At 43.2% G+C, this 18232-nt stretch overlaps 1 protein-coding gene across 5 annotated transcripts; it reads right to left on the minus strand.

The window, feature by feature from the left end:
- Window positions 1-515: 515 nt before the first annotated feature.
- Window positions 516-17064, minus strand: sf3b1 (splicing factor 3b, subunit 1). Of its 5 annotated transcripts, XM_004569832.4 has the most exons (24): window positions 16909-17063; window positions 15396-15568; window positions 15083-15184; window positions 14842-14956; window positions 11474-11553; window positions 9956-10141; window positions 9407-9869; window positions 9211-9323; window positions 8918-9115; window positions 8725-8826; window positions 8013-8192; window positions 7827-7913; window positions 7214-7484; window positions 6798-6943; window positions 6395-6541; window positions 6033-6158; window positions 4176-4397; window positions 3906-4088; window positions 3710-3821; window positions 3005-3125; window positions 2796-2927; window positions 2404-2676; window positions 2012-2228; window positions 516-1144 (listed from the first exon to the last, which is right to left on the minus strand). In XM_004569832.4, exons 1-24 carry the CDS (start codon window positions 16934-16936, stop codon window positions 986-988), a joined length of 3936 nt encoding a protein of 1311 aa, XP_004569889.1. In that variant the 5' UTR covers window positions 16937-17063; the 3' UTR covers window positions 516-985. The 5 variants fall into 5 exon arrangements, 4 of the variants coding, with proteins under 4 accessions (XP_004569889.1, XP_004569890.1, XP_076730779.1 ...); XM_004569833.4 differs by lacking the exons at window positions 14842-14956; window positions 15083-15184; window positions 15396-15568; window positions 16909-17063 and adding an exon at window positions 11899-14748; XR_013093401.1 differs by lacking the exons at window positions 516-1144; window positions 2012-2228; window positions 2404-2676; ... (13 more) ...; window positions 9211-9323; window positions 9407-9869 and adding an exon at window positions 11899-11953 and having other exon boundaries at window positions 10124-10141; window positions 16909-17064.
- Between the last annotated feature and the right edge of the window lie 1168 nt (window positions 17065-18232).

The raw sequence follows: 18232 nt of genomic DNA on the forward strand, positions 1-18232 counted from the left end.
TTTGATACATTATAAAATTCAAACTAAAGCAGAATAGATGAATTCAGTGAACAGATAAGAACTCAGTACATCCTCCTCAGCTCAGCAGAGCTTCACTCTTTGTGGAGGAATCTGGGTCAAACAGTCTGGATGAGTAGCAGCAGTGAGTGAATAGAGTACCTACAAGGAGGGGGAGGTGTTTTAAATTGAGAGGCTGAGTGTTCATGCATGTGTGCAGGGAGGTTACGTTTTCAACTCTTTTATTTTTAATGGATTTTATTAATGATATATAATAGAGAGGCAAGGAAGATGGGACAGGTCGTCAGGTGCTGGGAGACTTCTAATTGATATGGAGAGCCGATGAGCTGGAGACTCATGCTGCAGTACTGCTTACAGGTCAGGACCCGGAAACCTCAGTTATGCTGTCAAACATGGTCAGACTACCACCGCTGCTTATCGCTGACCATGTCTGTATTAATCTCCATATTCTGCATTTAAATTATATAAATGAAAAAATCTCACTGAAAGGCAGAAACTGATTTTTATACACAAACATTTTATTCAGTTAAATAAAGCATGGATCTAATAAGAACAGAGGTGGTGTGAAACATGGAAAAAGTGTGGCTGGTACTGAGTCCTATCAATTATCAAGACACAAAGAGAAACAAACCCAGATTTAAAACATTGTAAAGACTGCTCTGCATTTAAAAAAAAAAAAAACATAGCTTGTCTGACTTCAGCTGTTTCTTACAGCACACTAAAAAAAAAGAAGAAAGAAACGAAAGGGGGGGGGGGGGGGGGGGGACACAACAACAAAAACCCCACACATACAGACTCTACAAGATTACTTTTCATGTCCAGTTCAGAGTGAACAGGAGAAGCTGAATGTGACAAACACAGCTGCTAAATAAATGATGGAGAAAAGTATGTATGTGTATGAGTGTGTGATTTTTTTTTTTTTGTATTCTTTTTTTGGGGGGGGGAGAGAATTTTTTTAAATTTTTATTTACAAGGTGTATTCGAGCTCGTAGCGGACGTAGACATTTTTGTCGTCGTTGTAGACCTGTGGGTAGTGAGCAATCAGGGCGTCCTGAGAGCCGATGTAGATGGAGTTGTAGATCTTCCAGTAGACGTCCCTCACTTTCCTGGCTGGATGGAACAGACCCTGCAGAACGCCAGACAGTTTTTGAGTTTACGCTTTATACAAACACAATGATTCAAACTTTTAAAGCTAGGCCCATTTTAACCCCCAGGTGACCAGAACTTAGTCAAAACTGCTTCTGACTCTTTGTCTCTGTTTATCTCTCTCTAAAGAAAGAATTAAATATTCACTCGTGAAAAGCAGCACAGAGAGCAAAGCTGGATTTCCACTGGAACAGCTGTAAATCCCAGCACTGCTGAGGGCTTAAAGAAGCTCTAATCTTCTGTCATGCATACAAGATGCAGCTCTCATTGCTTTACACTTCACACACTCTATACTGCAGGTGATGAGTAGAGTATAACCAGTAAATGATTTAGCCACATGTAGTAACACACAAAGTGTGAATTCAGATTAAGAGGTCGAGGTAAACAGCATCTACAATGTTGACAGAAGGTTCGACCCTTCTGTCAACATTGGAAAATACTTGCATTTTGTTAGTTTGTAGAAATATGTGGAAGTGTTACTGCTGTATGAAAGCTGAATAGGTTCATGAAAAGGTCTTTATGGAGCTAAGCTTTGTGATGTTTGACTCCTGATAGTGCTGAGTAAAAGAAGAACACTTCTCCATGTTTCCACAGCAGAGCTCTATCAAATATCCTCCCTCTATAACTTTACTGTGTAGCTCTTAAGAGACGTGTTTATATTAAAATGCAGCTGTACGAGTAACTCCATTTCTTGTCCCGGTCTGCTCTCTTGTGGTTGTAGCATGTGCATGTTTGAATCTGTGTGACTTTTCTGTATGAATAATCTTTTAGCTGACAGCACTAGTGTGCAGACAAAAATCCTGACACATCTTTTTTTTTTTTCATAATTCCAATTTCTGGTCCTGACCTGTAAGCAGTACTGCAGCATGCGGCAGGGCCCGAGAGCGACCCTCAGCCCCTCCAAAGCGCCCATCACAGCCTGGATGACGTGAGGTGACGTCTCAAATACGTTGGGCCACACGTAGTTCAACAAGTGGTTGAGGGAGTCCTCGCAGCCAAAACCGTAGACACCGAGGGACATGTGCTGAACCACAGCGCTGGCTGTCTGTCTATGGACCAGGTCTCTGCAGGGGGGGGGGGGGGGGGGGGGGGGGGGGCAGAACACAGAAACACATAAGGTGCAGGATTCACTGATGTCTTTAACCCTCACGTGTGGGTAAAGAGTTTGAAAAGATATGAATACTTCCCCTGCCACAGTTTTTATCAAAACTAATCAGTCAAATTAAACCATGCTGATACCTGTCCATGAGAGCATCCTCCAGCAGCGGCGTGACGGCATAGATGTAGTCTTTGCCCATCTCTCCAATGTACTCGAACAGGAAGGAGAGGGACTTCAGTACACCGTTTTGCACGTTGAGCTCAGGCACGCGGTATTCGTTCATTAGGGCCGGCAGCACCGTGAAGGGTGAACAGGTCTCAGCAACGATGGCGATGGCTACGGTCGTGCAGACCCTGTTCTGTCGCTCCTGGACTTTAAGGTTATTGAGCAGAGTGGCCAAGACATCGTGAGGACTGCAGGGAGGAAGGTCAGAGAGAAAAACATTTTAGATCCACTTTAATGCGTACAGCCGAGACAAAACGAAGATGAAACCTTACATGTAAAAGGTGTGTACGTGACAGAAGGTACTCACCCGATGGCTTTGGCGATATAACCAAACGTGTTGACGGTGGCTCTGCGGATTGCCTTTTTGTGTGCCTTGAGCAACTCTAGCAACTCGAAACAGATCCTCATCCACTCCCTGGCAGACACGTACTCAGCACCCCTAAAAATACACATAAAAGTTAGAAAAGGACACAATCATATCCACAAACCTTGAGGTTGAGGCTTGTCACCACTGACCTGTCAGCGATCCTGCCCACCAGGTCGATGCAGTTCTCCTGGACTTTCTCATGTCTGTTCTTCAGGATGGGAGTCAAACGAGGAAGCAGGTCTTTGATTGGTGGGGTCATCTTGTGCATGCCTAAAAATGAGGTCAGATATCAGCACGGGTCCTTTTCCACACCCTGAGATGGGACTGAGGTGCAGGTGAACTTTGTTACTTAGAACAGAACAAGAGGTGGGAAAATGTTACTGTAGCTGTTGCTACATTTTTATTATCAAACTCTCAAAGGTGCACTGATTGCTATCGAGCTTCAATGACAGTCAAACTCTGTACCAAAGCCTAGTACAGAGCCTAGGGGCTCTACAAATTATTTTTTTATAACTCATCCACCGAGATACAAGAATTAGGAGGGTCGCGGCTGTAACTGCTTGCTAGGCCTTCAGCCCTGTTTCAGTTGTGGTGAGTGTTCTAATACAAATTAGCAGGTATGTGCATCTGTGTGAGACAGCTGTCCACTTTATGAATGCTGCTTGCTAGTGTTAGCTGATAGCTTAGCACTCCACCCTCTTGTGTAACCATGATCACTTTTGGCTCCAAAAGGAAGACGGAAGCAGTCAAAACTAACAACTGCGAAGTTCAGGAACCAAGATGAAACCAAATGTGAAGACGTTTATTTACATCCTATCAATAAAATACACCTGTGATCGGTGAAGGTTACATACCAATGACGTTCACAATGGCCTTCAGCGCTCCAAGGATGCTGCCCAGCACCTCAGGGTACTCCTCTCCCAGATACTCGTACAGCACGACTCCCAAATGACCCATCAGCTTCTCCTGCAGGGACAGGGACAAGCAGAAGAGGTCAGTGTGTGGACTCTGTTACATATTTGTCTCGGATGCTGTATAGGCTGAATGTACCTCCTGGCACGTCTTCATGACCACGGCCGTGCGGGAGATCAGGTCAGCAGCTTGCTGACGGACCTTGGCCGACTTGTTGTTGAGACGCCACAGTACCGTACCACAGATCTGTGGCAGGTAGGGTTTCACGCGCTTCCCAAGAGCATTCACCACTGTACCGAAACCATTCAGCATGACAGAATCCTGCAGACCAAAGAGCATGGAGTATGAAACAAAACAAGAAACAAAATATTGTGAAAAAACCCCCACTTCTCTATAACTCCCTCTCACCTCTGTCGTCTGCTCCTGAAAGGCATACAGAATACCGTCGATCAGCTGCTCCTCCAGCTTGTGGTCGATGTCAGCTGCGCCCAAGTTGCCCATGATTTTTTCAATGGTCTCCATCACCATCTTCCTGTACTGTTCTGCCTCGTCTTTCAGGTCATCAACGATACGTGAGATGATCTCTGCTGCTCCCACTTTGTTAGCCAACTCCACTGTGGTGTCCACCAGCTGGACAAAGAGATAATAACTTGAGACGAGTGTGCAAAGCTTCAGACAACTCTAAGGACACGGTGTGTTTAACTGCCGACTAGATTATAATCTAAATGTCTATTTGAGTTGTGTGATCAGATCTGTTGGTCTATTTTGTGCACACCATTATTTTCCACTAGTAGAGTCACATGACAGGCAGACGACAGAGTCGATTGAAGCAAATACAGGAAACCCCGAAGAAGAAGCTGTGCCCGGTATCGTAGCTGTGTCCAAATTCAGGAACCGCATCCTCCAGTACCCGCATTTGTAGGCCGATTACGTTACAGCGACACGACGAAGACCGCCCAAATTCGAAGACTCCGACAAATGCGCCCTTCATTTCCCCAGATTTGAAGGACGGGTCGGGTGTATACCTGCTCAGTTTCCAACAATGGCGACAGCTAGTTAGTTTTAATATAACTCTTATTATTCTTTCTGGGCACAAAATAAACGTTTAACATATTTTCAGGCGGGAATGTAGCTGTGTAAACCTCAAATATCTGCTCGGTTTATCAAGACGCCACATATTTTCAAAAGTGCTCTGACGTTTTCGGAGACATCCGTTACCCACCAGCTGGGGGCAAGGCTCACTAGAGCCTGTGAGAACACCGGACTCCCAGCAAATCGTTTTCAAACCCAACGCCGTCTTTCCCTACTCAGGTTAACATGATACATAAGTCACTTAGATCAGCGGTCCCAACCCCCGGGCCTCGGACCGGTACAGATCCGTGAGTCGTTTGGTACCAGGCCGCGAGAGTTGAAGCTCAGGTGTGAAATGTATGGTTTTCAGGGTTTTTAAATCGGTTTTCAGAGTTATTTTGTTATCGTTTGTACCGTTAACTCGGTTTTCCTGGGTCTTTTCACGTGTGTTATGAATAAATCTTTTTTTCGGTACCGGTACTAGTTTTATTTTGTTGTATTTATCCGCGACACCTTAAAGGCCGGTCCGTGAAAATATTGTCGGGCACAAACCGGTCCGTGGCACAAAAAAGGTCTGAGACCGCTGACTTAGATAACTTAAAAATGTTATTGTTTGGCTTTTTTCAGTATTTTATTTGTTACTGAGTAAATCGGTTTGGCTGAGATTAAAGTTATAGTTTTTACACAGCTGAATAAACATCAAGCAGACAACTGATTATCAGAAGTGTGAGATGCTCAATATACTCCGGTCCTGTTATATTTTAGATAGCAAGGAGCAGACGGCTGAGTTTATTAAACTCCACCGAAACAATCTGCAAATTTCATTAAAATTTTAATAAACTATCATCTTGTCTTTATTTTTAGTTAGCACATACCTTAAACACTTCTAGCTGTAAGCTAATGATAGTTATATAAGAGCAGATGCATGCTGGTGCAATAAGCTGTACGTTTTATGTCCAATGGACATGATCTGATTAGTCGACTAAACGCAAAAATAATCAGTGACTAGGCGACTATCAAAATGATAGTTTGTGGCAGCCCTAATCTCATACATCAAAAACACAAAAAACCCACAAACGGGCTAAGATCAGCAGTTTTAGGAAAAAGAGCCAACCACACATTTCCTTTTCTAAGCTATTTTGACAATATTAGATTTTCAAATATATTTTAAGCTAAAGAATATGTTTCGCGAACCTGTCTGTAGTTGCGTCTGTCCAGAGCCATCCTGTGCTGCCAGAAATGCTTGAAGAAGGGGGGCAGGATTTCAGTCTTGATGTAGTTGGCCTCGACACCATCTGTGCCACAGCACTGCTTCACTACCTATGAGGCAAGACAGAAGGGAAACTGATGAGTTTCTTGTGACATCCAGAAAGATACCTTAATGTAACCAATGGGTGCAGAAAGACAGCAGAGGGGACATGCTAGCAGCTGCTCTGGCAATCCTGGTGCTCATGTAGCAAACAATGTTCATCACCTATGTGGCTGAAGAGGTGAGAACGAGTTACAGGAAGTTAGTTGACAGTTTGGAGGTGCTTCCTCACAGACAGTCTCCTTACCTTGAGCACAATCTTTTTCATCTCCTCGTCAGGGGACTGAAACTCTCTGATGAGGATCAGCATCACCTCTCTGGTGTAGTAGTTTGCATACTCAGCATCCATCAGTGGGATGAGGTAACCAATAGCTTTGAGGAAAGCAGCCAGACCCTGGTGACCAAAGGGGATAACATAAGACACAATCGCAGACATGTTTCACATATTTTCCCTTTACAATAACTGGTAATGTCCGACGCTTCCAGCAGCATATTAATGGTCTCTCATTAGACCTCTGCTGACAGCAGCAGCTCCTTTGAGGAGACTCTATAGCAAGCAAGTATTCACACTGCAGCCACAGGCAGGCTTAGTGCTGGGTGCTGATCTTGCGCTCAATGCTGTGAATGCTTTTTCCAAATTTCCTGCTCACCTTTCCTCTGTGTTGCCTGATGCCTTTCCACAGTGGCTTCAGCACAGAGTCAAAGGACTCGATACCGTATGGTGTGGCAGCTTCAGCCAGGGCAGCTATAGCCAGGGCACTGATGGTCCTCACCTTCTGCTGCTCATCCACAAGCCCTGCAGAGTCGAATAGTCGATGGTCAGAGCTCCAATGCATTTTAACAACAACAGCAAACCACGTATACTCAAAACAAAACACGTCATGTGAATGAAAAATTGGGCAAATTAGCAGTTACGCATTTACTAGTTAGAATAGTTAAAGGTGTACACCTGCATTCTGCTCAAATTCACAAACTGAGAACGTACTCATCCACATAATAAGCCTGTGGATGCCAGTGCTTTGAACTCTGTACTATTTAACGCTACGAACAGTTTAAGTTCACTTACCATGTTCAATAATCTCGACCAAACTGCGAAGGTGAGGCAGAATGGCGCAGCCCATGAGGATGGCGATTTGCTGCACAATCTTGATGCCTGTGTGCCGAGCTTGCCAGGACTTCTTGCTTTTACACACAGCTTTCAGGAAAGGGAGGAGAGAGGGGATCCCGAGGGCGGAGGCTACAACAGCAAAGGCTCGGGCGGTGGTGTTTCTGACATACTCGTCCATGTTGTCAATATCAGGTCGCATCGTGGAGATCATAGTAGCTAAACCAGCAGCCTGAGACACACAGAGGAAAGACACCAAGCTTTCAATCATTTAACCTCACAAACATGTCTCGAGCCAAGTTTAAATGCTGCTACAGATCAGAGATATGCTGAGCAGACATGGTGACAGAACATAAACAGCTAATGATGGCGGATTGTAACCAGCGGGTGCAGGTTGAGAACAGACGAGGCATAAACGTCCCGTCTGCTAGCTCTCATGCTGGTATTAATCTAGCGAACGACTAGCCCTGATCTGACCACGGACTGGCTGAACAGGCGAGAATGGTTCGCACAAACCACAGTCCATATAGTTTATGGGATAAAAAGACAAAAAGAATAAGGTGCTCCATGTTACCTTTGCCAAGTTAGAGATGATCTCTCTGCCTTCCACTCTGGCATAATAGTCTTCATCGATGAGCAGCGGCTCAATAACCACCAGGATCTGCATGCAGAAAAAGGACATTTAGATTGTCAAAGACACTGAGAAACCACTGAACATTTAAACTGAGCTGTCACAGATGATCGTTCACATTGAGCCCACCTTGTGAACATATGGTCGGACCAGGTCATCCAGTTTGTAGAGAATGCGGTCAATGACTTTAACCAAAAGATGGCGCTCCTGATCCTCCAGGGTGGGGGACATGAGCAGGGGCAGGATCTGGTTGAACAGGGGACCTGCTCCGAATTCGCGAGCTTTATCTGTGATCTGACGCAGAGCAGCCTAAGAGGAAAGAGAAGGTCAGCCAGTCCGATAATGGTCAAATTCTGAAGTATATTTGGCAAATCTGTTACTAAACAACACAGGAGAGACTTCATACTCAAAGAAACCTGAAACAAAACCTGTATGAGAACTCTACAAAGATGGTGACAGACTTGCAGACAGGAAAAGCTTTTTAAAATCTTATTTTGGGGCAAAATCAGCAAAACCTTTTTAAAAGTCAGATTTGAAGCTGGGGTTTTATTCCGCTGTGAACAGTGATTAAAACTCTAGAGGAACCTGGTACTTGTCATGATAAGATGAGACCGGGTGGTTTCTGTGTGCAGCTCACAGCAGAGCATGAAGGTCTACACTGTGACCTCTGCTGTAAGCAGCAGCTCCTCAGAGAGAACGTTGTGTAGCGAGCAAATATTCACCCTGTAGCCACAAAACCTCGGTGCTGGGTGTTGATCTTGTAACTGGAAACTTTAATGCTGTTCCAAAGCTCAAGTTTGGCCACAAGCAAGAATGATTAATCAAAGTATTAAAACCCAACCTTTCTCATGGGAGGAGTTCCATTTTTAATCTTCAGCAGCAGCTTCATAATCTTCCTTTCTTTCTGCTCCTCGGGGCTCAGAGTGGACTCATCCACCTCCACCTAGCACCAAGACAAAAACCATGAACCTCAGACACAACAAACACCTGGCTCACACTGACTGTGCCATTATTTTATCCCTGCTGATGCTCACCAGCAGTTTGTCAAAGTACTGGATGTCATCAGGTTTGAGGAAAGGGAGATTTCCTGAGGGCTGGTCGTTCATCTGTTTTGTGGTGCGATCCTCTGCCTGCATATGGAAGCCCGTCATGCCTCCAATAGGTGTGGGCGTGGCTGCCAGCTTACGGGCCGGGGTACGGATAGGCACGTAGCCTGCAGGAGGCGGCAACACCTGTGAAGAAAAACACCTGTCAGCACTGCAGTCTAATAAATGACCTTCACTAATGCTTGTTGCTGGAAAATGAAATGCATCAAATAGACGTGGACCTTGTAGCCCTCTGGGAACATGGCATCCAGCTCCTCGTCTGTTAGAGGTCGGTTCCTCTCATCAATTTCTCTCTCCCACCTCCATGCCTGCAGCTGCTCTGGAGTCATGTGTGCTGAAGAAAACAGAAGATTAATTGTTTATAATCAAGTAGAAGAAAGACTAATAATAATAAAAACAAAGAGTAAGGCTGTTTACCTGTAGTTGGGGTTTGCAATTCCATAGCTGGTGTGCCTATGGGAGTTTTTCCTGGGGTAAAAAGTGGTGTTGAGGAGCCCATCTGACTGGCAGGGGTTTCATCCCACCGAGACTTCCTCTTACTGGCTCCTGGAGTCGGAGTTTCGCCCACTGACTCTTCTCCTCTATCTGTTCTTGGGGTCTCAGCCCAGCCGCTCCCATGTCCTGGGGTCTCCCTCTCAGTCTTTGGAGTCTCGTCCCAGCGATTTTTGCGAACGCTTCCTGTGGCTCCCCCGTGACCAGGTGTGGCATGGCCAGGCGTGTCTCTCCCTGGTGTGGCAGCACCGGCAGGCGTGTGGCTAGGAGTCGGGTCCCACATTCGGGAACTGGGAGTGGCCCCTGGGGTTTCACTGCCTTTAGGGCGGCCGGGGGTTTCATCCCATCGGCTGTTTGAAGGTGTGTGTGCAGGGGTATGTCCAGGAGTCTGCAAGGGACCAGAAACATCAGTGAGAAAACTGATATGCAAGACAGATTTATGTTTTATTACTGGGTGATATTCTTTAAGCTTACTTCAGCACTGGCATCAGCTTGGTCCCAGCTGGACATCTTTTTGGGTGTAGCATTGGAGGGGGTTTGGTCAGCTGTCTGGTCCCAGCGACGCTTACGTTTAGGGACAGCTTGGGCAGCAGCAGACCCATTAACAGCTTTCAGGTCCCCTGATTTGGCCTTCTCTGCCAGCTGCTGACGAATCTCTCTCTACATGAACAGATGCACAAATGTCAGGATAAATACAGAGTTCATGGATATGAAAGACTATAAAGATATCTGGTGACTGTGTCTGTTCATTTTATCTAAACAGAGACGGGTCGACAGTTCAGCCAAGGGCATAAAGGCTTAAAGAACTCATTTGAAAATGATGAAATTTCTATGAATCCTGTTACAGCCTCACACCCAAGAGCTCAACTCTACTGAACACCTATGGATCATTTCATACAGATGACAGCAAGTCTCAAAAAGCTTAATTTGATTTGTGCTGCGGTGTTGTTTGCATGTGCACATGTGTGTGGATATGAATGGCACACACTTTGTTAAAATTAATGATGAAATAATTTAATTTAAATTTTTCTCAGCTGAAAATATTTTTTTGTCAATTACTTTATGACTAATAACTTGGCGACATAAGCACCTTCTCCAACAGGGAGTCTCACATTCTGTGGATTAACTTTGGATTCACTGAACTTCAGCTGGTAACAGTAGTCCTTGTTCTGCAGCCGTACTGAGTTTGAGGGTAGCAGTAAATGAAGTCCTCCATCTGTTGCAGGTTGCAGTTATAGCCCCTTTTCCATTAGTTCCTACTCGGATCGACTCGTCACAGTTTGCCACAGTTTTCAATTAAACCTTAGTGCCTGTACCATTTTTTAGTACCTGCTTGGCAGGGTGTCCAAGTGATCGGAGCGGGTACTAAAATGTGGCGCCGTCACACTGCAGTGGCATCACTCGATGAGTCATGAGTGTCTCCTGCCATTTTTGAAATCCAGGAACGAGGGAATCGGCTGCACAGAAACAACACCGCGGTCCCTGATGATGAGTCTGATGGAAAGCCACAGACCGAGCAGCAGGTATGCCGTCGTCTTGACGTTCACTTTTGTTGTGGTGTTCATTTCGCATACAAATAACATCATGGGACGTACAGCCACGTTGCTATAACAACCCCACACACATTATGCGGTACTCGATTATACTGAAAAACGAGTCGAGCCGATCAGATCAGAGTAGGTATTAATGGAAGAAGCGCTTCAAGAGAAGAAAAGGGACCACTGCAAGTGCAGTTTACAACAGTGGAGATGAGTCTTCACTATACCAGATCATCTTTGTGGCAGTGATATGATATTTCTACAGACACTGTGTTGGTTTGCCAACCATATAAACACATCAAGCAGGAAAGAAGGATTTACAAGGAGTGTTTATTTTTCCAGGTTCAGTTTTGGTTTGCGGTTTCTCATTTAGGTTTAAATTAGACTTAAAGGACTGTCATCTGACCGTTTCTGATATCTGATGATAATAATGTGTAGATAAACAGCATCTTACCTCCTCTTTGGACAGGTTCTGCTCCAACATGACGTCCACATACGACCTAACCTGCAGCTTGGGATCCGGTGTTTTGCCCCCTGCGCGAAAGAGCATGAACAAGAACATAGGATACTCATCAGCGTACGCTCCACAACCCCGAGTTATTCCAAACACAGCAAGCACAAACACAGCCAGCTAGCCCTGACTCTTGTTACCAACAGTTTAACTTATGTTCCTGCTCTGATAAACAGCTGACTGACAGTCCTAATAAATTACATACAAATGTACATTTGGCTTTCTTACATACAGTCATAGCATTCTAATGAAAAACAAGAAGATACATAGAAAGAAGAGCTGAGGTTGTGGTGTTTTCTTTAAGTGGATTAAGAAGTATAGCCATCACTGATGCAGGGGTCCTGGGCTGTGCTCTTCAGAATACGTACACTTTCAGTGCCAAGGGTCCATCTGCAGTCAGACTTCAACCGGCAGAAAAGAAGCCTAGAAAATTTCTCTTTACCATTAGTAACACTTTGGAAAAGGGTTTGAACTCACACACAACAGTATACCATTGTGATGCATTGATTTAAGGCAAAAAAAAATAAAGCATCTTCTTGGGGTATTAGCACAATCTAGAAAAAAATCCCATGATATTTTGGTCCAGTTTCCCAGGTATTTACAGTAGCAGATAAATATGAAGTCAAGACTTTGAGGCTATGCCTAAGAAGGACATTAGCACAATAAAATCAAATGTGAGTGTTTGCATTCAAAACTAGAAAAAAAATATTGATAATACCAGAGTCACATGGACTCATTATTTAAACATCATACATCAAGATCTTGACTTCCTTTTTGGGACAGAGATAAATTTATGTAATCAAATATTTGGGCAGTCTGCTTCCATTACGGGAATATTTTATGTCAACTTGTTGGAATCCGATAAGCCAAATTCAAAAGAGGCTGCTGGGAGAACTGAGGTTTGTTGTAGCTGGGTTGCATCTGATTCCCCTCACAGCCTCCCACCAAAACAAGCAGCCAATGGACCCTGACCAAACTGACAAGTGCACCGTTCTCAGTGTTCCCCATAACCTACACAGGATGAGTTGCTGCACCCTTAACAGAGTGCAGTACAGGACTGGCAAAGCAGTACTGCTGTAGGAGAGAAATTAAGGACAGTTAGTATGGGCCTGTGGTATTTTGGTACACAATTTTCTTGATAACATATTTCTATTTTACAGAGAGAGTTGTAAAATAAAACTCTACTGAAACAACAACTTTGTACAAAGAGCCCTCTCTACATGCAGGTTGAATATACCTAGACCAAACCTGAGACATTCAGGCCATTTAAGCTCACAGTGTCAGGGGAAGTGAAGATGCAATAAACATGGAAAGAGGTAAGATAGCTGGCTCACAGCTACAGTTTCTGGTTTTCAGTCCGAGCACTAGTCGTCATGATAAGCTACACAGGCTCAGCCTAAAAGATGAGAAAAATGTGTAGGAAAGCTGGCCACATTGGAAAGAATAACTTGTCATTAGGGCTGTACCCGAATATTCCACTATTTGGAAATGTATGAACTGTGTGTGTATTCAGTTTACCAACATGGATTTATAAGAATGTGACAATAATCTACACTGCAACAATGATCATCTCACCTCACTGTTATAAATAAGCAACTGCCACAACATGCAGAAAGTCAATGGACAGTACTGCTCTATGGCAAAGCACCTTGCTGTCCTGTGGTAGCTGCACCCACGGAGCCTAAACTTCTGACTTAATTACAATGACCCTTTTACATACTACCACAATCCCAGCACAGCCATTATCCTTACATGCGTGTGGTGATTTTGTCTGACTTTGCCACAGTAATAAAAATACTGGCAGCTTCCAGTGCTACCTCTCATCCACCTAGTAGATGCACCTTTGGTATAAATGTACAAATCCCATGTTTGCATTCTCAGGTTATTGCAATCAGAAACTTCGTGGTTCCCACGCTGCCCGCCCACCCACCCTGTAGGGTGACAACAATACCCCATGAGTCTTTTGCAGCAGAAGGGTACAATAAGCCGATTCTCCATGCTTCCTTCCTCAAGACAATCACTGGATGTTTATTATGTGGGGAGAACTGTACCATCTCAGCTCATCTACCCGACATCCCTCTCACTCACAGCAGTGATGATCTTGCTTAGCTTACTTAACCATTTCAAATTCATACCATTTAACATTTTTAGCCTCCTGGCGTCCACATATGTGGACATCACATTTTGGGTTGTCTAGACCAAAATACTAAATTTTGCTCTACAAGGGCCTGATATCCACTTACGAGGACATTATACTGCCACTGTTCTATCAAAATTTAAAGCCAATGTGCTCATATATGGATCTAATTTTTTTCAGAAACAAAAATCAGGTAAAAATAAATAAATAAATAAATAAAAAATCCATGTAATTCTTTGTTTTTACATTCGTCAGGTCCCAATCAGCCCAAACAGCAAAGAGAAATTAAAAATGCATGCCATGGAAGAGTTTGTGTCTTAGGAGGATGAATATGAACGTTCTTGCTGTACTACGCTTCACTCAAATTTCTGACCGATTATGTTTAACACTCATAAAATCTGAAAAACACAAAGTTTGATCAACTCTGAATTGCTGTAGCTCAAAAATATGATATTCGGGACAGCCCTACTTGTTAGGCAGCGCTTTACGCTGAGGCCCAAGACAATTTGCAGTTTGACAAGTCTCTCAAGTTTCTCTGTTAACTCTTAAAGAAAATAAAATTATGCTTCTGGTTCAACTACCACCAGAGCATATTAATGATATTCCCCTTATATATTTTATATTCACCTATAAAGCTGTGCCCAGTGTGGTAAAGCACAGGACGTGGGCAGCTAAATGAGCTAACCTTCATCCTCAACTTCTGTGACAAGCGGACACTGCACTTTCCCATCATAAATCACATTGGGTTGTTAACCCTTCGACCCACACACAACCCATCTGCAACCCATGTTTGTTAGGCAATAAACACCTAACCACCTCTCCCCCTGAAAAGCATGGTAACCCTATAATACCTTTAATGCATGCACCAAATTAAAATCCCAACAACACTGTCCCAAACTGCAATTATGGAAATGAATTGTGAGCCCACACTGACATTTGTTGGAAACAGTTGGAAATTTATAGTGGGAGAAAAACAGCGACACAAAATGTACATGAGGAAAGGATTGACCACAGGGAAGGCATTGAGTCTGGGAGGCAAGCTATTGCATTGTGGTCGAAGGGTTGAACAGTAAAAACTATTGGTGCAAAAAACAGAAAAAAAGAAAAAGAAAAAAGGGGGAGGAGGCAAGGAACTTGGGAAGATGTAAAAAGGTCACAAAAGAACAAAATTTACCATCTGCAAAGGGGTCGAGACGCTCAGGAGAGATGATCATCTGTCTGCGCCGAGCCTTGTATTCATCCTCCCGCTCTGCAATCTTCTGTGGACGATGCTCTGCAAATGGGTCGTACTGCAAAGATTAAGCACAAAACATGCGATGATTAGTAAAATAGGATTTTGTACAAGCCTGTTTTTTCATTTAAAAAATTAGATCCCGTTTTAACTGGAATTTAGCCCAAACAGTGAATGAACATACCTGTTCATCTGACTGTGGAATGGCATTAAGTATTGCCACTGGCGCGTGGTACCCTGGCTTCTTTTGTCCCAACAAGCTTGTTGACGTATCATCTTCATCGTCCTGAGGTAAGAAAGAGAATAAATGAGTCTATTCAAATTTTGCCAAACTGGCAAGGTTCTCCTCAAATCCCCAAAGCAAGCAGAGGGGAGCAGTCAAGCTCCTTACAAAACTGACAAAGGACAACCTGTGGCTCACAAAACAGCATTCTTGGAAGAAGCTACTTTGTTTGATTTGGAAAAGGAAAAAAAAAAACAAAAAACCAAATACTTGCCTCCTCTTGCTCATTGGCAGCAATGGAAGTAACGTATCCTGCAAAGCGACTGTCGCTGCCTTCATAGATCTCTGGGTCAAAAACGCCAGTGGAGATCAGGCCCACTCCCTGCTCTCCATCCTCCAGCAGGGAGGCCTTCATCCCCTGGATCTCCAGGATCTGGGCCTCGATATCTGTAGGGGCACAAGGAAACGTGGTGAAAAACTACCTGTATAGGTAAGCATGGATGACTGACATACACCCCGATATCAGCAGTGGTGAATGGAATCTATAAATATTATATTTACTGAAATTTATCTGAGGCATGACTTCAGTTTGTGCTGGATAAGGATGTAAAACCAGTGTGATAGAGCGTACTGTAAAATTTGATAACATGCCCATATATATATATATTTTTTTAATTTAGTTCATCCCTTGGCACAGGGAAACAAAGGAATGCTTCATAAAAGGAAAAAAGAAAAAAAAGCCTTTAGCTCTTCATCGTGGAATTTTTGTACATTTAATTAGAAGGATCTCCAGTGTTTCTTAGCAAAGAGAAAAAACAGATGGGGTATTGTACTTGCAAACGATGCTCTCAAAGAGATTTAGTCGTTAAAAAAATGCTTTAACCCCACACAGAGAATTGGACTGATTGGCAAAGACTAGCAAACGGGCCTTTATTTGCACTTTCACACCTTAAATCAAGCTCAAATACTTCCTTACACTCTGCCTGTTAATATCACCGTATATGACTGTAGTTTTTGATGTAACCATGAAGGAACAGTCCCGCACTACAATTAAGTTTGGCTCATTCTGTTTATTTACTTTACTGTGAGGTTGCTTTAATCTTATGCATTTATTTTATTCTATTTTGCAGTACAGGGCTTTATGAATGCACGCCTGTGAACAGCGCTTTAAAAATAAACGTTACTGACATAATTTCTGCTTTCACAAACAAAAACTGGGTCATGTAACTCTCAGTCAAGTCATGTCCAAAAAGTGCATTAGAATATTTTACAGAAAAGGGTTAACTATTACCAATACTTGCTACAGAACACCGACTTTGAAGCTAATATCAGGGTCTGCTGCCGAACACCAATTGCTGTAGGCATGGTAAACGCTTGTTAGAGGTTGCTAATGCTAACTCGGTTAGCCACGAGAATCACTGAGACGTTAAAGAATTACCATCCCTTGGATTACACAGTAACAACAACAAGTAATACTAGCTTAAAGGCGTATCTGACCAAGACAAAAAGCTCAAATGGCGCCTACTATTGCATGCAACTGTGCAATAAGCTGAGAAAAATAGTCCACTCCAGCTAACAAGAAAGCTAAGCACTAACCACCAGCGCCATTATCTAAAGCTCCGCGTTGCGTCGTATAAGGCCTGGTGCTTATCGCCTTTTTCGCAAATAAACAGGAGCATTACCGTCAACAGAAATACCAGAAAATTCACCGCAATATTTACTGACACCATAAAGTAAAATACATGGTAAAACAGAACATATTTATGGAGGTTTTAGCAGTAATTTACCTTCGTGCGTTTTGGCGATCTTCGCCATTTTGGTGGCGGTTGTTCGAGACTGAAAGCGGATGTGACTTAATTCAGAGTTCCGTGTCTTTCCAGCTGTTCTCAGACCAGTTTCCAATCGCTCAGTAGTTATATTGCTAGTAGTAGCATAAGTATTAGACGTAGTATATTGACATACTTATAAAAGTTGTAGATACATTGAAGCAATTAGTATGTAACTTTCCGTCCATGTTTGATGTGTAATGTCCACTAGCCTAATTTTTTTTAAAACCCCATTAAAAAGTCTTAATTGACGCAGCCCTCCAATTGTCCTTCCTCATTTTATTCAGATTTCCCAGGTGTTTTTTAAGACTGCTAGAAGCAGCACTCTGATCCTTTAAGGACAGACGTTTATCAACTGAAATGGAGAATGTCTGCTGACAGAAATCACCTGAGTAATATCTCCTTGCACAGCTCCTTCTTTGTCTCCTGGAGTAGCCTACATTAAATAATTGGTCTACTTTGTAAAAACGTATACCAAAAAGCCTGTAATTTCACTGTGTATGCCACAGAAGTGAAAGGGATAATAAGACAGGTTTGGTTGATTAGAAGACTTGTTTTTCACAGGGGCTATTCTGGCATGCAGCAGTAGGTAAACATAAGACTTTTCTAACACCTGGTTCAGAATTGTAACTTCAACTTAAGGCATTTAACCTCTCGCATTACTAACATCTGTGTTTACCTAGTATTTCACGTGAAACTAGCTTCTTTGAAAGAGATGTATGGTTGGTAAAGTTTCTTCCCCAAATGTCTGCACAAAACACCTGTGATTATAGTTTATGTCCTTTTCTCATAAATGCCCAGGTGTTATGTCTTAGATTTTCTTGTGCTCCTATTGACTAGAGGACCTATATCTGAAACACTGCATGGGAGGCTGTAGCTCACAAGGTATAGCAGGTCATCCACAAAGGCTGGTGGCTAGATCCCTGGCTACATGAAATATCCTTGGGCAAAATACTGAACACAGAGTTTCTCTCAGATGCATAGGAGTATGAATCTGTGTGAATGTTGGAAAACAGAAAAAAGTGCTTGTATGAATGGCACATGCTGTATAAAGTGCTTTGAGTTTGAGTGCTCCAGCAGAGTAGAAAAGCTATATCCATCTACTACAGACAATACTTGTGGAGCTAATTGTGAAGCTTTTTCCTTTTCACAGAAAATTAAATTTAAGGAACCAGCCGTGCATTTTGGTTATTAGAAAAGGAAGCTACATGACAGAAGGATGAGGAATATAGCTGTGGGGAAAGTGACTGATTAGATTGAAAACAGTTGAGTTTTACCTGGTGGC

This window comes from Maylandia zebra, linkage group LG16 (genome assembly GCF_041146795.1).
Source record: "Maylandia zebra isolate NMK-2024a linkage group LG16, Mzebra_GT3a, whole genome shotgun sequence".
NCBI classification, from domain to species: Eukaryota; Metazoa; Chordata; class Actinopteri; order Cichliformes; family Cichlidae; genus Maylandia; species Maylandia zebra.

What these genes read in the sequence shown, in the direction of transcription:
- sf3b1 (XM_004569832.4), bottom strand. Translation starts at nt 16,936, where the DNA reads ATGGCGAAGATCGCCAAAACGCACGAAG. An exon ending in AAGCTGATGCCAGTGCTGAA is followed by an intron (nt 9,870 to 9,955) that starts GTAAGCTTAAAG and finishes GGTCCCTTGCAG; the next exon opens with ACTCCTGGACATACCCCTGC. An exon ending in TCATGAAGACGTGCCAGGAG is followed by an intron (nt 3,822 to 3,905) that starts GTACATTCAGCC and finishes CTGTCCCTGCAG; the next exon opens with GAGAAGCTGATGGGTCATTT.